General features: G+C 38.3%; 2 protein-coding genes across 2 annotated transcripts in view; both read left to right on the plus strand.

The window, feature by feature from the left end:
• Positions 1-4433: 4433 nt before the first annotated feature.
• On the plus strand, positions 4434-13311 carry arglu1 (arginine and glutamate rich 1). The gene is made up of 4 exons (XM_005798153.2): positions 4434-4977; positions 6479-6704; positions 9784-9867; positions 11923-13311. Exons 1-4 carry the CDS (start codon positions 4652-4654, stop codon positions 12085-12087), a joined length of 801 nt encoding a protein of 266 aa, XP_005798210.1. The 5' UTR covers positions 4434-4651; the 3' UTR covers positions 12088-13311.
• A 3148-nt stretch (positions 13312-16459) lies between these two features.
• LOC102232342 (ephrin-B2a-like) overlaps positions 16460-23758 on the plus strand; it is a 29864-nt gene continuing 22565 nt past the window's right edge. The window contains exon 1 of the mRNA XM_005798152.2: positions 16460-17242. Coding sequence (XP_005798209.1) covers positions 17130-17242 — 113 coding nt within the window. The 5' untranslated portion in view covers positions 16460-17129. The remainder of the gene's footprint in view (positions 17243-23758) is intronic.

Raw genomic sequence — 23758 nt, forward strand, 5'->3', positions numbered from 1 at the left:
TCTAGAAAAATGCAAAGATGTTTCTGTGTTTGAAAAGTTTAACATTTTCTAGAAAAAGCTAAATTTTTCAGTTTAATTTCAAAAATTTCTCAGAAGTCTAAAACTTTTGACTTTTGCAAATTTTCTGAGTTCGAAAACTTTTAAAATTTTAGACGTTTGAGTCTCAGACATTTCCTTGTTTTTCCTAGAATATTCCTGAGTTTAGTCTCAAAACTAATCAAAAAAGAACATTTTTGCTTAAAAAAAATTCATACATTTTTAGATTAATTTTTGGGAAAAAGGCAAAACAGTTTCATGTCAGAATGGCAAAATTTTCTTCATCTGAAATTCAGATAAATCTAAACATTTTTTTTGAAAAGGTGGTCATTTTAGAAAATAGAAAAAAATAAACTAAAAATGTTTGAACTTTCTCTTGCAAAGTTTTAACTTTCTAAACTCAGATTTTTTTTCCTAGAAAATGTCTGAGATTAATTCCAGAGGCAGATTATTTCACTTATAATAAGATATTTTGCCATGTTACAACTGAAAGAATGTGCCACTAATAACATGGGATTATTTTCTAATTATTTATTGAAGAATTATTTATATCTATATCTTGCTTGAAAGTTTCTTATTGGTTTGTTCTGTTTTAGTTCAGGTGAGACATTTGCAGTAGAAATTAGACCAAAGTTAATTGGTAGGTTTTTGTATTTTTGCAGTGTTGATCAGACATACGGTAGAAAACAAAACCAATCCACAGCCCTCCTTAACTACTTTAAGAAAATTATGCTTTTAATTTCACATATTTATCAAATGGCACATCTACAGTCGTTCAGATTGAAGCTTTAATGGCTGAATAATAGTGACGTCTGATTGGTCACTTCAATAACCTGAGTTTTCCCCTCCTCTGCTCCATATCATCAGTTCCTCTCCTCCCCCTCCGTCCTCCCTCTCTTTTTGTGTCCTCCGCTGGGCCGAGGTGAAAGAACTGCTCTCATTCAGGCAGTAAAAGGGAGGAGAGCGAAGCTTGCTTTCAGGTTCCCCTCCTCAATGGCTCTTTATCCGCAGACCCCTGGGCCATCAACATGACAATATGACAATGTGGCAGGGCTTTATAAAACAGATCCTGTGTTTGTTAAGTGTTTTTCGCCCTGAAGAGCAGCGGCGGGGCCGGGCCAGCGGACCTGAGAGGCTCCTCTGAAAGAAGAGGGCAAACTTTGATCACAAAATGTGAAAGAGATGGACTTTTTGATTAACTTGAGCTGGTTGGGTTGGGTTCTGCAGCTCTGGGTTTTAAAGTGCAGTTCTAGAAAATTATTCAAAAGTTATCCACTTGAATGGAGGCAGCAATGTGTGTTTTTGACAACCATTTAAATCAGGAGTGTCACATGGGCCAAACCCATCGAGTCAAAAGGTCAAAAAATGTGTTTTACTCACTTAACAATAAACTACACAAGCAATACTTAAATTTAACAAGTAGAGCCGTCAGATTTGTTTCTGGGAAACGTTATGTAAATTATTCTAGATCCAAATCTTAAAAAAAGTTCTGGAGATTTGCTGTATTAAAAATAACTTAGCTGATTTTCTAGGTATCAATTGGAAGAAATGGAATACAGCTTAACCAATTCTGCTGAATAAAATCAGAAATTATGTCACTTTTCCTTTGAACATTCTTGCTACATTAATTAAAAGCAGACTTAAGTGAAGCAAAGTTTGATTTTGAATAAAAGTTCTTCTGGTTTAACTTTATTCAGTAGCTTTGAAGTAATAATATGCAACATTTTACAGGCTGAGCAACAGTTGTCTTAATGGTTAGCTTTAGCTTCTGCTAATTTAAAAAAAAATGTGTTTAGCAGCTTAGCAGTTTAGCATCAGCAGAGCTAATGTTGGTTAGCTGTGCCCAGTAACATCAACTGATTATTTGTTGCAAACAAACATGGTGGCCATTTTGAAAAATGGCTTCCAGACAAAACAAGATAGAGAAAATATGATTTCTGTGGTATAATTCTGCATGGTTTGACACCAAACATTTTAATCTAATTCCAGGACAACCGTGGCGTCCATCTTGAAAAATCGTCCACGATCAAAATTAAATTCAACATCAAAAAATTTCAACAAATCAATAAAAAATAAAATAGACGTTGATACCAGGAGTACCCTGAGTGTGTAGCCTTTTCAGATGGATCAGTAAACTTATTTTTGACCGTTTTTATGGGCCACACCGCAGAGAAAAGCACGTTTAAACCTTCCTGATGTTTAAGAACTGCCGGTTCTGTCCCCTGGGATTACCCGTGCATATGCAGCCATTTCAAAGGAAAACAGAGACGTTGAACTGGTTCTTTTTACACCCCCGACCAGCCCAGAACCGCTCTAAAGTCAAACAGAAAAACAAACATCCCCACTGGGATTGTGCTGCAATTCTTCTCCTTTTCACCTTCACGAAACATTTTCTATTATTCATCAAAGGGGCCTTTAAAGCTCCCACCTCTCTTCCCCGAATGGGAAAAAAAAACAAGGCACAGATGGTTCTGTAATGCCAGCTCCTTTCATCTGCAGGAGCAAAATTTACCAGCCCATGAAAAAAATAAAATGAAATAAACCTCAACTTATAAAAAAAACTGATGCTTTGACTTCGAGCAAGGAGAAAAAAGTAAGCTTGGCCTTTGTTTCTGTCTCTAAAGCCCCATTATTCGGTTCTTTGCTTTGTTTCTGAGGAAGTTTGGATTCTGTTACCTAAAGTTTGACAGAACATGTTCTGCTCTTTAGATCTGCTGGGATGGCAGTGACCTATCTGACAACATTCATGAGGTTTTCTACAATTAAAAGTATTTTTATTCTGCAGAGAAAGCTGCCCACTGACTCACCCTCCTGAATCAGTGCATGCTAATATTAGACTCAGCTGAAAAGCACAGAATAAAAATCCTTCAGATGATTTCTCATCTGTAGTTTTGAGTGATGTGACCTTTTTGAAGTTGATTCACTGGACTTTTTCATCATGTGTTTTTAAATATAGTAAAAGCGGTTTATTTTGAGCTCAGGCCCCTGGGGAACGTTACCACAATGGCCTCATTTTCCAGAGTGGAACAGCAAATCTATCCGTGCAGCATTGCGCCATTGTCAGTTTTTGTTTTCTTTTTTCTGACCCGTTCTGTTTGTCGTGCCGTTATCTGATGTTCTGCGTCGCTATATTTACAAGATCAGATTAAAGCGTCGTTTTAGCCTCTGCTAGAGCATGACAACAACAGTTAAAAATGGAGGAGGGAAAAGTTAGATATCGGTCAAGTGGAGACAAGTTCTGAAATTAGTGTCAGACTCTGCTGATCGCTGTGAAAGAAAGCGGCAGAGCAACACATCGGCATAGAAATTACAACTTTAAACTTGCATCATAAATTCACCCCAGTGGTTCGCTTGGTTGGATACACATTATTTTTCTGTCTTTGTTGTTGTTGCATCAAAAACTGATAATTTGCATATGAAGTGAAGAAAATCTAATCTTTAATCTTTTAGCAAACTGTGAAGGACGACTAAACTGGACTATATTTTTAAGTAATTCCTACAGTAGATGTAGAAAAATGTTTAGAGGCAACTTGAATCTTAGTAGGAATTAACAGAGAATTTCCACATTACTTTAAAAAAACAACACAAGGATGAAGAGATGCAATAATCACATAAATTTAATTTAGTTTCCGACACCAAAGCATAAATATATGCAAAACATTTTTGATATTCCGCTAATGTAATAAGAATAAAAAACACAATTTCCCATTTCTAGTTTGTGTAGTTATATGGTCAGTAGAAACACGTACTGATGTTCATTTATATTTCCTGAATGCATTTGTGTTTAAGATTATTAGAAAATAGTATATTTCATCTTTACAATTCATCTATACAATTAAATATTTAAAAATGTTTATTTCTCTCATGATAAACCTGAATGCTACCAACTACCTGTAGTTTTAGCTTTAGTTTAGCTTCTGCTTTAGTTTTAGCTTGCTTTAGTTTCTAACTAAAGCAAGCTAAAAACTAACTTCAGCAGAAACTGAAACTAACAAGAGCTAACTTCTGCTAGCAGAAGATAAGCTAGCTTGGCATTAAACCCGAATGATAAACATTCAGATTATTTTATCATGAGAGAAATTAGACTAGTTTAATATTTAATTGAAATATTTAATGACAAATTATGCAACTGCGTATTTTTAACATAAGTATTTTATATAATTCAAATTCAAAATCAAAAATACTTTTTTAATCCCAAAGGGAAATTAAATAAAGTTTTAATTGTGTAAAATATTACGTCTTCAAAATGAATTGCTATGTCAACAGCTATAACAGTCGTAACTGTAAATTTAGCGTAATCTAAAACAAAAGTGACACCTGTCACTTTTGACAGGTCTGACGGTTGTTCAGTTCGTGAAACTGACAGGACATTCCGAAGATTGACGGAAAATGCCGAGAACCGCAGTGCCTGCTGGGAACAACAAACTCGAGCGCCATCTTGCCTGGTAACGACTAAGGAGGGCGAATTAAGGAGCTGTTTAAATGCTTTTTAAACGCAAATAGAGTTGTTTCAGTTGTTTGCATTGGTCGTTTATTGTAAGTCCAGAGTTAGAAGAGCAGCAGTTGGACTGGAGTCTGCATTGTGGTTCACATTTCAGCCGTAAGACTGGTCATCATGGGCCGCTCACGCAGCCGAAGCACGTCTCGGTCTAAACACTCAAAAAGCAGCAAGCACAGCAAGAAACGGAGCCGGTCCCGGTCCAGAGACAGGGAGCGGTCCAAGAAACGATCCAAGTCCCGGGAATCTAAGAAAAACCGGCGCAGAGAGTCCCGCTCCCGATCCAGGTCCACCACAGCCTCGTCCCGCAGAGAGCGAGCAGCCTCTCCCCCGGAGAGGATCGACATCTTCGGCAGGACTCTGAGTAAAAGGACCGCTCTGGACGAGAAGCAGAGGAAGGAAGAGGAGGAGAGAAAGGCAGAGATGGAGAGACAGAGGAAAATGTGGGTATAATAATCTAAATCTGCCTGTGCTGATGTTGCATAACCTGCTGCTACTATGTGTGCATGCTAAGCTAACGGCTAGGTAAACTGCATTCATTTTAACGGACTGGAGCTCAGATGCTAACCACCGATGCTAACGGCTGCCACTGGAGCTGTTAGTAAATATCAAACCTCATAAATCATATCCGCAAACCTTTTGATTGAGTAAAACTACAGATTTTAGACAAACGTATACATTTACCGTCTAAGGAAATTAACTTAATTTGAATGTTTTAAATAGTTTTCAGATATATCTGCATTAATATGAAAGACTTTGAAATCCTAGCATCTGAGAGATAAATACATGAAAATTGTGAAATACGTTACCCAAATCAAATTTTTTTGTCAAAGAAGTTAATATTAGCAGTGTTATTTTATATATGACTGTATATCTTTGAACAAATATACTTAGATTGTCAGTTTGTGCCATAATATGAGAACTAAACGCAAAACTGAAGCTTTTTATCTCAAAAAACGATATTTTTGTGTTTTTTATGACATGTCAATATTTCTAAATACATTGGAAAAACGCTGTGTTTTTGCTAAACCACACTACATTGATATATTTTTGAAAATTGAACATCAGTTATTAATTTGTTGAATTGTTCATTTAGGCCACAGTTACTCATTGTTAGGGTTAAAAAAGTGCTTGCAATGCAAATTCAGAATAAGAAAAAAAAATTAAGAAAGTAAAATTTTGAATAAGTAAAACAGATTTTCTGCAAGTTTACATGTAGAATCAGGATTTTTCCAGCTTCAGTCTTTGAGAGTCATTTTTCTGTAACTTTTGCATGCGTCCCTGCTGCAGGCCGAAGTTACAGGATAATGACTGTAACCTGTGATTCAGGTGTGTTGAAGCAAGAAAGCACCCAAACCTTGCAAGACATTCTAGGAGTGGCTGAGCCCTGATTTAAAGGTTGCGGGACGGTTGCTTTGTAACTAAAGTTTCCAGAGAAAAGTAAACCAAACCAAATATAATCCAAATATGTCTTGATAAATATCAGAAAACGGAGAAAGTCTGAACCACAGTACGCCTGCTGGTGGGTCTGAAGCAACTTCATAAAAAAGGAAACTGTAAATATCATTGATATTTATCTTAGGATTACACAAAGGTGGGAAAAGTACTCAAAAATTGTGATGGAGTAATAGTTGCAATGTACTTTATGTTAAGTTAGGAACGAGGAGAGAGCTGCTTCTAAACTTGTGGCTTGTTTATTGTTGTCATAGCAACTCCATAGCAACTGCCTGCCAAGATGGAGGTCAGTTACAAAATTCATGGAAGTGTGACGTAACGTGAGAGTTATGTATATACTTTTGTTGGTTTCGAAGCCGTGGTTCAGTTATGCTTTGCCTCCCAAGATGGCGCGGGTCCGATTGTTGAAACCGCGACTTGACAGCAGGAAGGTGTCTCTGCTGTCAGCCAGTTGGAGCTAACCTCTTCTTCCCCCTCCTCTTCCTCCAGCCGCCAGCAGGAGATCGAGGAGAAGCTGATCGAGGAGGAGACGGCCCGGCGGGTGGAGGAGCTGGTGGCCAAGCGGGTGGAGGAGGAGCTGGAGAAGCGGAAGGACGAGATAGAGCGGGAGGTGCTGCGGCGCGTGGAGGAGGCCAAGCGCATCATGGAGCGGCAGCTGCTGGAGGAGCTGGAGCGGCAGCGGCAAGCCGAGCTGGCGGCGCAGAAGGCCAGAGAGGTAACGCTCGGTCGTTTGGGATGCACCCCCGTCTCTTTCTGCCTCCACCCACCGTCCTCCGCTTTCAGTCCCCAACAAATTATTGGAGTTTTGCTGCTTTCAAACACACAGGATGAGGGAGGAACACAAGCAGCAGAGGTTTCTCTTTGCAGCCGACATTAAAACAGCAGCAAGTTAGAAACTGTAGAGTAAGAAGACAAACATTCTCTCTGATTTCGACATTGTGCAGCAGCGACTGACACATATGACATATTTTTATTAGCAAAACTGATTATTAAAAACATGATTATATGAAACGTTAACCTTCCTCTAACCCAGATCTTGTTGCTATTTAACTACAGAAGTTAAATAGCAACCTCTGTTGCAATAGTAATGTTACAATAATGCAGATTATTCCTAGTAGGTTTGACTGTTTCTCCATCTTCGTTAAAATACTAAATTATAGTTTTGGTTGTTAATCATATTTACTCAGTAAAAACTTGTTCCCAGTTTAGCTAAATTATTTTTTATTTAATTAATCACACCAACAAACATATCCCGTCAAAGCTCAGACATGATTTAAATCATATTATTTTTTTACCTCTGTTTGTTTGCAGCAGCAAACCCGATGAAGGATTTATTTTTTAAATTCTCTGAATAATTAAATGTAGACGCACAACGTCAGGACGTCCAGTAATATTGTTGATTGTGTTTCCTGAACTCCTCGGGAATGAAAATCTTACCCAAAAATAATGTTTTAATAATCTACTGTCATCACAATGTTGCTCTCTGGTTCATTTGTTACAATTTTAATACTTTTTTTTATTTTATTTTACTGGAATCACAAGTAGGAGTTGAGATTAACTTGATTTATCTGGTCAGCCTATTTGACAGTCTAAACATAAAAATGATTTGCGCCTCTCCTTTTCTTTCTACACCATGACTAGCTGAACATGTCGACCTAAATAAGTTGTGATTTTTGTATTTAAAAAATTCATAATTCATTCAATATTTGTATACATTTACCTTATTTTAAACAAAAGAAGTCCAGGTGGTTGAGGTGAATGTGTGCGGCCCATAAAACGTCTGGATTGAGGAAAACTGCCTCAAAGTTTCATTGTCATTAAACTTGAGATATCTGCTGAAACAAACGTGATCGGCTTCTAATCTCTTTACTTTAGTAGCAGAGGCTAACATGATTAGCTCCTGCTAATAGTGTTAGCTGGAGTTAACATGATTAGCTCTACTTTAAAAAGTAAAACACCAAGACTCTTAACAACGCTAGCAGGATCCAACACAATTGGCTTCAGCAAACTCGAGTAGCAAGAGTTTCACACGACATGATTAGCAGGAGCCAGCAGAATTAGCTGTCGCTAGAAAAAGTAGTAGGAGCTAAAACATTTAGCAGGAGCCAAAAACATTAGTTGGAGCTAACAACATTAGCTGGAGCTAGCACGATTACCAGGAGCTAAAGCCACTAGCTGGAGCTAATGCTGAATAAGAACAAATTGGAAGATAATTAAATGATGTTTAAATGAAATTTCTTAGTTGCACATCATCCTAATATATTTGAGAAAATATTTCAATCCTGCTGTTTACCGTAAACATTTTAGTTAGAAGCTAAAGTTCGCCTCTGATTGGACCTTTCTATTTGGGAAATAGCTAACGGTCGATTCCACTTAATGTTTCGCTACCATGATCGTCTTTAATGAGCTCTACTTTAAAAACTAAAACAAAAAGACACGTCCGGCCTGTTCCAGATTATTCTGCACTTTGACTTCTGGCGTTCTGCTTAGCTACGTTTATTTATTTTTTTTTCATTTTCAGAATCGGAAGCTAACTTTAGCTTCGCGTTAGCATTTTCAAACACTGTTTCAACGAGCTTCGGTTCAAATCAACAGACCTGAATGTTACTCAATGGACAGAAACGTAGCTTCTAGCATATGTCGTCGACCTAAGCAGCGTTGCAGTGCAATAAAACGAGGGGATGTAATAATTCAGTATAAAAGGTTCCTCCTCCTTTCTCTCTTCCCGTTCTGTCTCTACTTGGTTTCCTCATCAGAAAAGTTCGGGAAAACCCGACCGGATCCGTGTGGAAATGTTCATCCCATCTGACTCACAGACGGTTTATCCCTTCAGGTTCTCAGCGGCTATCCGATGGTTTTATCTGATGATATGAATTAATATCTTTCTGACTGGTTATTTCCCACAGTTTGATGTTTCTTTTGGTTTCTATTGTACCATAACTTGCTTCTCCCATAGGGTGGCTGCTCGGTGTCATTCTGTTGATGTGTTTTATTTATATATATTTTTTATTATTTTTTGTTGTTGTTTTTCGGACACACACCTCACCACCTTCCTAACTAGCTCTTGACCCGAGCTGGCGCTGCAGCCTTTCAGCTCACCTGTGACTTGTGTCCTGTTACTGTAAGTGTGCCGTGGTCGGGTCCTCCTCGAACACACACACACACACACACACCTTGTGCAGCAGCTCTCTACAGAGACAACAAAAAGCCCCACAGAGAGAGCGCTAAAGCAGATTTGACTTATAAAGAGGAGCGCGCCATATTCGACCCCAGGAGCGCCTCTCTGTCTCTGCAGGGGCCGCGGTCCGGACGGGACAGTAAATATTCAGCCGTTTATTGCCGAATGCGTTCACCAGTTGTGTAGGTACACAGGCAAGGAAAATGCGTAGGTATACGTTCATTGGTGAGCCAAAACTCTTCCCTCCTTCTTCTTCTTCTCTCTTGCATTTGATGATGTTAAAAGCAGCAGATGTATTTTTTCTCTAGTCTATGTTTCTGTCCTCTGAATGTGATGAATGTGTTTGTGGTTTTTGTTTTTTGTAAACTTTAAAATAACAGAGTAGGTGTGAATTAGACATTTGAATTCTTCCAGGAAGAGATTTGAAGTAGTCGAGGGAGGCGTTCACGTCTCCGCTCAGTTTCTTTATGTTTGTAGAAAACAATTCAGGCTGACTGAAGAGACTTTCTGTGGTGGAGTGACTGACTGACTGAGTGTGTGTGGGTGAGAAAGAGAGAGTGTGTGTGTGCTTTGTGACTTTTTCATGCGCTAACATGGCACCATGTCACCCATCCAGGAGGAAGAGAAATCCAAGCGGGAGGAGCTGGAAAAAATCCTGGAGGAGAATAACCGCAAGATCGCCGAGGCGCAGGCCAAGCTGGTACGACCCGACCCGGTTCTGAACCCGGTTCTGAACCCGAAATGAAATCTACTTGCTGGTTTATATTAAAGACGAGGCCAGGGAGTCTTTTACTTTCCAAAAATTAGATTAAAAATTAATTTTCTTCAAAAGAATTATTCATAAAAAGTTATCTGAAAATTTTGGCCAATCAATAAATCGATAAAATCAATAAAAAAATAATATTCACAACTTGCATTCATATTAATATTTTTTTGTTTACAGAGACATTAAAATCTATTTTATTTTTGGTTTCATATATAAGTAGTTTTTGTTACCGTTTTATTTATCACTTTTTGTTGTCATTTTTATTTTGGATATTTGAAATATCTTTCGGTTCCCTTTTTAAGTTCTTTACAAAATTAAAGTTAACTGGTCTTCGAGAGGGAAAATGCTGTTATTAATATGTTACTTGAAAATGGTCTCAAAACTACAATATTACCGTTTATCGTGATAAGTACTGGGACAATTTATCGCCCATCAAAACCAAACAAATACAACATGACCAACAACCTCCTCCTCCAGAAAAAATAAACACAATGGAAATAAATATCAGTCCAGTTTTATTTAGCATATTAACTATATTATTGAACAAATATATCAAACATTGATTTTTTTTAAAGGATAAAAAAACCAACTGCAGATTCTTCAATGTTTCTGGTGGTTTTGGAACAAACATTTGAAAACCTGGTATCCTTTTCCTCCTCCTTCCCAATCACGCGCTGTTTGTTGTTGATCTTTTAAAAAGTCCAGATGTTTGAGTCTGGTTGTAATGTAACAACATGTGGAAAAGCGGTTTTTCTTTGTTCATATGCTCTGCAACTGTAGCCAGACAGGGCAGTTAATATGGAAATATTAAGTTTGATAACATGCTGCCTCCTTACTGTGGCTCAAATTACAGTGATCCACTCATTGTTCTTTATATTTTCATTTTAATAACCCAGACTTTTGTTGTTTTTTTTTTAAAATTGATTTTAATCCATAATTCTTTAGACTTATTTCTCCTTTGGTCCTTTCCTCATGTAGTTATTCCTACTCTTAACACTTTCTAACGGATCCAAACTTCTTTTTGTTGTTTTTGTTTTCAATCCACAAATGTACCAAACATTTGTGGATTGATATTTATTGGTTATTGGTCAGAGAAGAATGAAATACAGAAAACATTTGGGCGAAAAGTTCCATTGTTTGTTGAAAATTGCAAATCCACACAAAATTAAAATGGTTGCAATCGCAGTTTCCTTGAGGGATTGTTTACAGATGGAAAGCAGCTTACGCTACATCTGGTACAAAGCACCTTATTCTTATGCAAAATGGGAATTTTGTAAGTTTCTAAGCCTCCATTTTGGGTTTCTACTGCTTTTTAAAAAAATCAGCCAGCTGCCTTTTGGTGACCAGTTAATGTTTTTTGGCGTCTGGAAAATGAGCCGCTTCAAAAACCTCCTGATAGTTGAGTCACAAAATGAGCAGACACTGACCCCTCACCTACTAACCTCAGCCGAATACAGCCCGTTACCTAGCAACCCCAGCAGAATTCCAGCCCGTTACCTAGCAACCGGAGCTGAGTTCCAGCACGTTTGGTTATTTGTAAGTTAGTTTCGTTTTATTTCAAGAGTAGTATGATATTTGCACTAGAAACCAAACATAAATACTTGGTAAGATGAATCAATTTGTATGATTTAAAGTTTTTCTCTTTTCTCTCTACAAAAAAACTTGATGATTTCATCTAGCCCCTTTTTTTGAAAGGGGCTAAATTTTATTTACAAAGACTTCATAATTAATTTTATTTGTTGTTTTGCTTATTTATTTTGGACATTTAAAATGTCTGCCAGTTCCAGTTTTAAATATTTCTTAGAATTTAAAATGTATTGATCTTCGACAATGTGCTTTTGCATTATTACTACCATTATATTACTTGAAAATGACCCCAAAAACAACAATATTATTGTTTATTGTGGTAACTTCTGGGACAGAGTTTGTTACCGGCCTGGTTCTGTTTGTGCCCTGGTTCTGCTCTGACCCGGTTCGTCTCGCCCGCAGGCCGAGGAGCAGCTACGGATCGTGGAGGAGCAGAGAAAGATCCACGAGGAGCGCATGAAGCTGGAGCAGGACCGGCAGCGGCAGCAGAAAGAGGAGCAGAAAATCATCCTGGGGAAGGGAAAGTCCAGACCCAAGCTGTCCTTCTCCCTGAAGGCGACCGAATGACACTCCGCTGCCCCGCCTTCGTCCTGCACCGCCCCCTCCATCCTCATCCTCATGGTTCAGCCCCGCTCCGTGTCGTCCGCTGTGGATTTGCTCGCTTCATTTTGGAAGTGCTAAAGGAAAGGTCGGGGAGGATGCTCCTTCATCGCCGCCCCTAAAAACAAACAAAAAACAAACAGACAGAACGAACTCTTCCTGTTTGCTTTTATTTTCTCTCTTTTAGGGACCTGGAAGTTTTCATGTAGTCTGGGAGTCTTATGTGTAACCAGCGGTAGTCCTGCTAGGGGAAAGTCGCCGGCAGCTCGGGTGGCTGTCGCTCTGTTTTTGGTAACACTTAATTTGAAGCATTGTTCACAAGACTGACATGACCTGTTATAAACATCAGGGAACGGGAATGAATGTTTGACTTTTCTCATGAACGCTCACTCGGTGAATAATGACGTTTTTAATCCAAAGTTGCATCAAAAGTGTCAGCGTTGCTGTATTTGGTAAATAATTAAAATTTAAAGTAAATTTTCTTTTAAAAGTGTCATTATTTACAGAATGACGGTTCATGACAGCGGTTATAAACATTTATTTGGACTCCTTCACGTTCGTGACAGATGTCATGTCAGTCTTATGCACAGCACTTCAAATAAAGTGTCAATTTTCTTTTTTACTTTAAAGAACAATAAATGAAAAAGCACAGAAAGCTTCCCATCCGGCTGACCCACTCCGTGTCTTCCACCCCTCCGGAAACGTTTCTCCCCGTCACCTTAAAACAATCTGGTTCTGCAGGCGAACCGGGCCTCAGCTACCCGACCTGCCGGTGATCGGTCCGACAGGAAACGGAGGACAGAAGCCATTTCCTGTTCCGTGTAACCCTTTTAAAACCGTCTTATGAAAAAGCGATAGAGATCAGAAAACGTGGGGAGGAAAGAAAAACACTCTGGTTTGTTTCCCGACAAAATTCCCCCCACGTGTGCGAACTGTTATGTTGTAGTAAATTAACTTGGCGAAGCCGCCGCCGAGTCGTAGAGGAGACACGAGTTCAGGTAAGACGAGGTCAGAGTGAGAATGCAGGTGTGTGTGTGTGAGTGTGTGTGTGTGTGTTTGGATGATTTATTTGACCTCAGGTGGGTATAATAACTTTATTCTGTGGAATCTTAATTTTGTCATGTGAGTTTTTCCCCCCTTAAATTGTCAAAGGACTGAACAGATGAATAAATCCATTGAATGCCAACAGAAGCTGAAGGTCTCATCTTTATTTCACCAGTAGAGTCAGCAGATTTCAGCTCCTGATACCAGTAAAACCATTTATGAACCAGAATGTGCTTCACTTCTGGTTTTTCAGACAGCTGTGGGCCAGTTTATGCAGAATAATCCCAATAAAACAGCTGCTTCTGTATATTTCCTCCAGGTTGATTGAAATCTTGAAAATTAATTACTTTTTTATTGTTTATCAACTCTACTTCATTTTAATTTGCTCTCAGATGATATTTTGCACTTTATTTAGGAAAAATGCACAGAAATGTGACTAAAATATACTATACAATACTAAAATATCGATACAAAGTTGATATCCGTATCAGATTTATATTTCTGATCTATACTTTAGTTTCAGATTCTATCTTGAAATGTTACTTTATTTTTTGTATCATTTATTAACTCAACATTTTTTATTTGCTCTCAAACATTTTTGCGTTGTTTATTTTAACAAAATGTACTCAAATCATGTTAATATGTTAAATATATCCTAGATATTTATACAATTTGTCCAAATATTTTGTGAACAATCAAACTCACTCCTTGTGTTCAGCTGAAACTTTGACTAGTCAAAAGCAGCAAATTTGGTTAAATCTGGCAGATTTGAGAATTTGTTTTTTTATTATTATTATTATTCAAGAAGAACTTTTGAACAAACTTTTTGGCCGCAATTTAGCTCCATACTCCAACTTCACCCGAGGGTTCCTCGACGCGGCGGCCCGGATCGGTGCGCTTCACCCCGGCTTGTGTTCTCCGCAGTGCCCCGCTGCTGCCTACCTTCCTCCATAACTGGTTTTATTCTTTAAAAATATATTTAATCTGAACTTTAAATCTGTAGTTGGTCTATTAACCTAATCGATTAGATAACAGTTAAACATGTTGCGGTTTTTATAGGTCAATACTAAAGAAATTCACTGATATAAACTCCCAAAGAGCTTCCTGCAGCTTGTGGTGTCTAATTTCCCTAAAAACACTTTCCAATTGAATTAAAGCAACTCAATCAGCATCCAATCGGCGGTTGCTCGTTGCAACAGGATGCGTTGGTCTCCTTATCAGGCTGCTGCTACATGGAGGCGGTGATCGGCTCGACCAGCAGCCGCAATCCGCAGCAAAGCCCAGAGAACTGATGGCATTAAGTGGCGGAGGAGTGTCAGCAGTTCACGCGTTTCTATCCACAGCTGGAGAAGCGTGAGTGGGTGAGAGTCCATTCAATTAGCGGCCGGTCGCGAACAGGAGGCGTGAAAACCTTAAAACAATGTTTTCAGAGCGAATTACACTGTAAAACAGCACGTTTGAATATAAATAACTGGAATGGTGGAGATATAATGTAGAGTAGTAATCAGATACAAAGCTGATATCTGATCAACTTTGTATTCTGCGTTTCTGTTGACCAAATAATTGAGCAATTTGACATGTTGAAAACTAACGCGCCTAATAGAACAACGGCAATTTCAAAATAAAATGTTTTTAGGTGAGGTGTTTGTTTTCGGACACATGGAAATTAGTTAATTTTGCAAAACTGAAATGGAAACGGTTGCGTCGCCTGAGTCACATGATCAACAACCGGATGTTACTACTGTCGCAAACCACGAAGAAGAGGAGGACAGGAAGTGGTAGGAGGAGGATGGTGTTACATGTTTTTAATGACTTTTCTCATGAAGAAACTTATTCACATGTAATTTTAATTATGTTTCTTGTTTAATGAAAACCCTGCGAAATAGTTTTTTCCCTTCATTTCTCCTTGAAGATTTTGACTCGAATTGAATTAAGTATTATTGCTTTACTCATGTTTTTAATACGAGAAAATTATTTTAAAACTTTCTTTTCAGTGATATGAAAACTTGAATTTCCTACAAAAAGTTTAAACCCAGAAGTTTTGATGAATGCAGTTATTTGTCTCTGTCGATAAAAACTTATTTCTGTCTCGATTTAAACTTGAATAATTTCTGCTGGAAAATACTGATCCATATCTAATCAAAAATTTTAGTAAATCTATTTGCAGTAATTAATTTTTTATAAACAATTTCTGCTATGGATAACGCTGCAGCCTTCATAGAAGAAGATTTAATTATTGGTTGAATTTAAGTCGTTTTGTACGTATATTGACACATTTAAGCCAACATGTCTGCTTTAGAATATGGATTCAATTCAACCTGAATGAAATGTATCCTAAATGTTACTCAAATTGTAATGTTTCATTTGTAAGTTTAAGAGATTTTAATAAAAATATGACAAAATAAGTAAATAAATCTCAGTTGTCAGGATTTTCGCAGCTTTTACACAAAGTGATTATAAAGTTTGATTTGGGTCTAAAATAATCTGATAACTTTCACTTTTCTTCAGATAATAAACTTATTCATGTCTGGATTTATATCTGAATCATTTCTGTTGCAAGATAATGACTCATAAAACTAAATAAAAACATTAACACTAATTTAAATGTTTTGTCTTATGGATGAAGCTGCAGCCTTCATGGTGGGATAACAGAAAAAGAAAAGTTTAAAAATAGAAGGAACCACTTTAAAGCTGCACGTGTTCTTGTGATTTCATCTTTATTTTAATTATTTGATGAGTTATAATTTTACTTTTGATGATAAAAATGTAATCTTCTCTGTTTTCTCCTGATAGTTTTGCCGCTAGTGGGCGCTGTTGGCTTTCAAATGAACTTGACGCGGATGAACCGGCTGCACGCGTTCGGTTCGGATGAGGAGTTCGGTTCTTTGGGAATCCTGCAGGAATCCAGAGATTGGACAATTAAACTAACCCGGATGTGTTCTGCTTTCCTCACCTGTGCAGGTATTACACTTGACTTCCCTCCATCTCTCTCTCTTTCTTTGTCTTTATCTCTCTTTTTAATATTTATTCTTCTTATTATTCTTATTATTATTGATTAAAACAATTGTCTGGTGACGTGTCGCGTCATTAAAATGCTTTACAGTCAACCAGGAGCCGCCCGTTGACATTAGCAGGGCTCGGCTGTAATTTCTCACCCCGCCGAACCAGTTGCCGCCTCTGATTGACGGATCCGCTTCTTTTTAACTTCCACCAATCAGCGGCGGCGGTGGGCGCGGCCTGGTCGGGAGCAGCTCCGCCAAATATTCCCAGTCTGCGTCTCTCTCAGTTACTTCCCAGCCCGGCTTGAGAGCAGCAGCCGATCAGGCGACATCCTCCCTGCGTGCGGGTCGCTGTGCGGTGCGTTGCGGTGCGGGAGGACGGATCTGCGGGACTCTAATTCTCCGCCTGCGTGCTCGGCTTTCTTTCTTTTCTGTCCTTCTTTCCTCACTTTGGGAGTTTTATTTTCTTTCTTTTCGGACCTGTTTAGAATGAGAACCTCCATCCCAGCTCCTTTGGTTTCTCTCATCCACACATCCGCTCATTTTGTTCATTTCGACCATCCGACCTCATTGTTCCATTTTTGTGCTGCTGTCACCCACAGTTTGTCGCCCTCCACCTCCACCTCCAGCTCCAGCTGAACGCGGAATACCTCAGCCTGCTGCTGTTGGATGTTGGCTCTTTTTACGCAGAGGGATTTCTATTTTCTCTGAAGGATGATGGATCTCTAACGCGCTGCGCCCTGAATGAACCAACCGTGCGCTCTTCTTTTTTCTCTGGTTTTTTCTTTTTTTGGAGATGCTCTGATCGGAGCTTGTTGGGTCCGAATGCGCTGGATCGGGATATAATCTGAAGATCTTTTTGTTTTTCTGTTGTTGTTATTTTGTTTTCTGCGTGGACACACACGGCTGTTCCCCCTCTGAGACGGAGTGTGCACCGCATCCATCCCGGAGGCGCGCGGGCTCACCATGGGGGACTCGATGTGGAGATATTATTTTGGAGTTTTCTTCCTCGCCTTCGAACTGGACTTGTGTCGGCCGCTCATTCTGGAGTCCATCTACTGGAACACGACCAACACCAAGTAAGTGCAGCGAAATGCGCACTCATCTTTGCGCAAAGAATAATTTCAAAAAAAATTAACTGCAACATTTATTACCGATTTTTTCCCCTCTTCCTCCACCAAATCTGACATTTATTTTATTTTGTATTTCTTTTTTGAAAATTTATTAATCCGCTCCTCTAAAGCTTTTCACTAAAATAGTGCATTCTGGTTGAATAAATCTACAATCCCAGTGTGCGCACATTCAGCAGGGGAATATTTACGCGCAGAGAGCGGAGACGGAGCTCGATGTGCGGAGAAATGACGCGCACTTTGCGCTGCGCACTGCAGGGTGAATACATCAAATGTCGCCGCCAGAAATATCAAAAATACATACAATTTATTAAAAAATAATTCCAACTTCAGGAATGTGAATGTATTGTGTTGGAGCGTGGAGAGAACGGAGCATGTTTCTGACTGTTAGTTGAGCTCCAGCGGGCCTCTCTGCGTGTGTGTGTGTGTGTGTGTGTGTGTGTGTGTCGAAATGTTTTCTCAGAACAATAAGGCGGATTTCAGAGAAATTTCTGCAGGAAATGTGGCCGCAGCGATAAAGCTTTAAACAGGCCGCTGCGCTAAGTCCCCTCTCTGTGCATAAAAGTTCAACTTGGGCTCCTTTTCTGCGTAACTTCAGGAACAAATTCGGCGTTTTCTCCCCCCTGCCGTCAGAAATAAACGCTTTAAGTCCTATAGTGATGCCAGAAGACGTGTCTTTCTTTTCTCCTTTCTTTTTCTGTTTTTGCTGCTGTGTGCCGCTGCTCTCTGCCGGCGGGGGCGGAGTGGGTCCCGTCTTTGTGTCCGTTTAGTCACGGCCAAAACTCCAAACTCCAAACTGCGCCTCCCTGACGGCGAGATGGACTCAGTGGCGCAAAGTGACGCGCATTTTAAGCTCCGGACTGCGCCTTTACCAGCTAGTTTTGTTTCAAATCCGCGAGTTGGAGTTGGTGAAGGTCTTAACGTGGTGACTGATCACGGATTGGTGCTAAACTGAGCTGAAAACTGCCAGTTTTTTCTCAGCAAACTGTGTTTTTTATTATTAAAATGTGAACCAGTGAGTTTAATTTCCATTTAAACTCACTCATTTACAAAATCAGACTATTTTCAGACGAATTAAATAAAATTACACAACAAATTTGCTGAATTGAACCCTTCTGGAGTTATTTTAACACTTAAAAATGTGAAAACGACTCAGTTTTTTGCTAAACTGACTGATATAAGTCAGTTATCTAAAAATGGACTCGACTGAACTTCAGCTTTGCATGTCAAACTGCCTGGTTGTTTGAAATTAGTAGAAAAAGATTCATATATGGTACAGAAAAAGCAAAATAACCATTTTAACGCCATAACTGGCAGATTTTTCTAAGCTTTAATACTCTGGATGGTTGATCGAGATTTTAGGGAGGAACATGAGAGGCTAGGATGATGGGAAAGAAAGAGGAAAATTTGCAAAAATTGATCAAATAGTGAAAGAAGAAGCCCTTATAACCAAACCTGGAGCTGCAGATCAGCTCTAACTTTAGGAAATCAACTGGAAACGTGATAATGTGTCCACCGTTGGAGCGTGTGAGGCCTCGGGGTGGGAGTTTTCTGGACGAGGAGCTCAGACGTTAAAGTTAAATCTGGATTTTTTGCAATCTATTTGACCTCAGTACAAAGTTTCAACTTGTTTTCAGCATCCACAGCACCAGAAACGAGTCACTTTGAATCAATTTAATCAGAACAGAGTCATTTTTTTTCCCTACATGTTGAATTCATAAAAATCTGATTTTTCCTACAATCATCATTAAATGTGTCAAATATACCAACTCCCACCATTTTCAGCCTATAAATTAAACCCTATAAAAGTCGGATTAGAGATCCAGAAATCGGAATAAATACGTAATTCTTTCATTTTGATGAGTCATAAGATTCAAATTTAAAAAAACTCATTTACTTACAGAGTTACTGTAGATAGTGACAGCTGACATGGAGGAGCTCCTGTAGCAGTCTGTCTTACTGCAAATTGGAAGTAGCCTCTGACTGAAGACAATATCCGCTATCATTTTTTTAAAAGTGTGCACCGATTGCAGTTTTCTGGCCGATCACTTCAAAAAGCCGATTCCGATTTAGGCCAAAACTGATATTTTTTGTCTTAATTGTTGCTAAAAATATCAGGAAAGTTGCTGAGTTGGCAACATTAAGGTGATTATCGTTAACTACCAACTTGCAGACAGGAACAGTCAGTCAAACCTCCCATAAAATCGGCTTCATGTTGAAGTTTCGGCACTGCAAAAACATTGAATCTTATCAAGTATTGTTGGTTTAATTTAGTGCAAACATCTTAATACACTTTAAATAAGACAAAATTTACTTATAAGAAACTTTTTAGCAAAATATATAAGCTTTTTAAAGTCAGTAATTCACTGGTAATGATAATATTTCACTTATACCATGAAAAAATGTCATGTTATAAGTAAATAATTTACTTCTTCATCAGTATTAAGGATTTATAGACCTTAAAAAAGGCCTCCACAGCTTCGTGGTGAGATTTGATGTTTTTGCAGTGAGCCGATCTCCCAAAGTTAAGGAGATTTTGGCTGAATTACCTTTGCATCCTTAAGTTTTTTTTCTCCTTTTTTATGTTGATTGTTTTTGGGTAAAAACAAGAATTTGTGAAAATCAGCTGAACGTAAATCGGTACAGGCCAAAAGAACCAGCAGATCGGTGCATCGGGTCGGTTAGCATTGGGTTTTTAGCGCTCTCGCTTCTAACTTTTATGGTCTAAACTTTAAATCTGGGTTCCAGCTTAATGTGTGTGTGTGTGTGTGTGTGTGTGTGTGTGTGTGTGTGTGTGTGTGTGTATCTCCGTCGATTGAACCTCATTGTTGCTGGCCTTTCTTAAACGAGCCTCGTCAGAAAAACAAGAGAGTGACCCCTGCTCACATCGCCGCGCCTCCTCCAACCACTAATCCATTTTGTAGCTGGGAGGGAGAAACAAAAGAGAGCCCCGCTTTACACGGGATATGGAAAAGCAGCGCTGCCTCTCCTCCGCTGCAGTTCATTAAGAGATTACAGAGGAGCCCCAAAGGCCCTTTGTGACCGGGCAGCGGCGGGGGCACCTCAGGGGTCCTTTTCTAAACCAAGGATTTTCTTTTTTTAGTTGCATAAAAGTTGTCAGGTTTTTTTTTTCTTTAAAAGAGGAGAATTAATCCAAGACTTTTCGTTTTTAGAGCCCAACTTTGTCTAAAAGAGAAGAAGAAGAAGTTAAACTGGGGAAGAGTTTTTTTTTTTTTGTTTCTTCGTCTCTCAGGGGAAGGAGGGTAATTATGTCTGGGTCTGGATTACAGGATGAAAGGTAGAGGGGAGTAAAGACCCCGTTTCTCTCTGCAGAGACCTGCATGGATTAACCCTCACTGCAGCCGCGTTGGTCTGAATCCGTAATGAACCGCTGCAAAAACTGCAAAAACGCTGCAAAAACGCTGCAAAAACACAAAATCCAGCCAAGTATCTTTGGTCTCGTTTCATCTGAGCTCACAAAACTAAGATTTCTTAACTTTCTCTCATGTTTTCAGTGGAAAATCTGGAACTAGTATTTTTTAATCAATTTTAAGGAAATATTTAATTTTGTGTAGAAGCTGAAATATTTAAAACTTTAATCAAACTCCTAAAAGCTACTTGTAGGTTTTGTCTTAGTTTGCACAAGAAACATGACTAAAAATACTTCAATTATTCATTAATATTTATGGAAAAGGTTCAACTGGCAGATTATTTCACTTAGAACATAAGAAAAACATTTTATCAGAAGTGTAACAAATATATATAAATATTTTATCAATATTAAGTAACTGTTGAGGATTATTGAAAGAAAAGGTATATCAAGTGGACTAAGATATTTGCAAAAGAAACTAGATCAAAAATACTGGGTAAGATTTTGTGTTTTTGCAGTGTGTAATGAAAGAAAGGTCCCATACACTGTAAAAACACAAAATCTAACCTAACACTTGTGTGTAGTTTCTAGAGCAAATATCTTCGTACATTTAAAATAAGACAAAACTAACTCAAGAGTAACGTTTCTTTGAGATGTAGAAGTCAATGATTCTTTAATAATGTTGTAGTTAAACTGGCAGATCATTTCAAATATCAAAATAATATTTTCCTATGTTCTAAACTGCAAGTGGAACTAATACTTTTTAATCAATATTAAGGAATTATTGACTTCTTTATCTAGCTGGGAAGTTGCTTGTAAGTTAGTTTTTGCCTTATTTCAAGTGCACTAAGATATTTGCAGTGGAAACTACATAAAAATGCTTGGTAATATTTTCTGGTTTTGCAGTGTATTCGTGTTTTTCCACCTTTAAACCAGTTTTTCAAAAATAAAACCCTTAAATTCAGACCTGAGATGACGTGTTGGAGTCGGGTTGAGGAAGGTTTGATGAAGCGTTCAGAACAGGAGCTGGAAATGTGCGCACGGCGGCTCGGATGGACGCAAACATGGCGGGAAAACAGGTGAGCAGGACGAACCGGAAGCCTGACGAGCTTCGTTAAAACGTCTGGATGTTTTTTACAGCCTGATCCGTGTTAAACCGCTCCAGGCGCTTTGATTCTGGAATATTTATGGCGGGATTGGATGAAGAAAAAGATGTTTTAGGAAGACTTTAAAGGGCCAAGCGTGCCTTGAAGCCTGTTGGTGGGCGGCGTGTGTGTGTGTGTGTGTGTGTGTGTGTTGAACACATTTACAATCATGAGAGGGAATGCTGTAATTTGTTTTCCACCCCTCCCTCCTCTCTCCGAGCGGTTTTCCGTGACCTTTTCTCTGCCTTCCTTCACTTTTATTGCTCCAGTCTGCAGCTTGCAGCCGTCCTCTCTCGTCCTCTCAGCCTCTCGTCTTCGTCCTTTTGGGACGTTTCAGGCGGTCGGGTCGTACCGTTTTTACTGGGGTTTTTTTGGCTTTTTTCCTCTGTCAGCGTTTATCGAGCGTTCTCGTTACGCAGCAGTTTGCAGATCAGGACACGGCGTGTGAGCGGAAACATTGTCCCGGTTTGGATTTCAGAAAACAGCAAGAAAAACAGAAATAAATACGGAACAACACAGCCAGGATGTTACTGCAACAGCAAAAGCTTGCTCAAAACAAGAAATTTTTCAGAGTGAAATCACACCGTTGTTTAGATTCCTTCAAATATTTTCAATCCGTCTCGTTAGTCTTTAACTACACTGCAAAAACACAAAATCTTACCAAGTATTTTTGTCTTATTTCTTGTGTAAATCTCTTAGTTCACCTAAAAAAGTCAAAATTGAACTAAAAGTTGATATAGGATCTTGTTTTAAGTGAATAATTCTTGAATATAATTTGAAAAGTAAATAGTTCAACTGGCAGATTATTTAAATTATAACAAGACATTTTTCTATGTTACAAGCGCAATAATCTGCAGGTGAATCTAGTAATTTTTAAATTCTTCTCAATAATTATTGACTTAAAGCCAGATCCTATTTTGCTTCTAAGTTAGTTTTGTTTTATTTTAAGTCTACTAATGTATTTGCACTAAACTCCACCAAAAATACTTGGTAAGATTTAGTGTTTTTGCAGTGCATTGAGGTTTATTCATATTAGAGCAGGAAGTGTGAAACATGGCAGTCGATACTTTGAACTGAATATCTTTTACATTGTTTTTTTTTAAACAAATGTAGGTCAAAACGCTGAGAAAGCAAAGCAGACAATAAATAGACTGATAATGACATGTAAACACAATGTACAAGAAACTACAAAATAGTTTATAGTTTCTTGTACAAATATTTTATTACACTTAAAATATGACAAAACTAACATAGAAGCCATTAGAACTAATAATTATTAATCAATATTAAGGTTAATCGTCTTTCAAGATGTTGGCACTAGAAACGAGATCAAAAATCCTTGATAAGGTTTTATGTTTTTGCAGTGAACAAAGGTATTTTGCAGAATATTGGGGAAAAAAAGCAAAAGTACAAAAGGAGGAAAAGCTCAGATATCAAGACAAGATTCTGCTGCCAACTTTCAGGAACCAAAACGGGGAAAACATGTTGAAAATGTTTTCTTTGGCTACAAAAGTCCTTTACATGCGATTTCTGTTTCTTGTTCTTTCAAATTCTGCGGATACAATTTCTCTTACATTTCACATTCTGATGTCCAAAGATAAAAACCTAAAGATGTGTCATTTATTCATGCTGGCCTACAATCATCATTTTATCAAAACAGTTAATTTTTAGTTCACGTCGCACTAAAAAAACACAAAATCTTACAATCTACTTTCTAGTGGAAACATCTTAGTTCACTTGAAATAAGACAAAACTTACTTAAAGTAACTTCGACAAGATATGGGAACTTTTTAAAGTCAATAATTCTTGAATATATATTTAAAAAAACAAAGTACTAGTTTCTCTGGCAGATTATTTCACTTATAACATGGAAAAACATGTTGTGTTAAAAGTGAAATAATCTGCCAGTTGAACTAGAACTGGGTTGCTAGGCGACAGGCTGGGCGTGGC

The sequence above is a fragment of the Xiphophorus maculatus genome, chromosome 7, assembly GCF_002775205.1.
Source record: "Xiphophorus maculatus strain JP 163 A chromosome 7, X_maculatus-5.0-male, whole genome shotgun sequence".
NCBI classification, from domain to species: domain Eukaryota; kingdom Metazoa; phylum Chordata; class Actinopteri; order Cyprinodontiformes; family Poeciliidae; genus Xiphophorus; species Xiphophorus maculatus.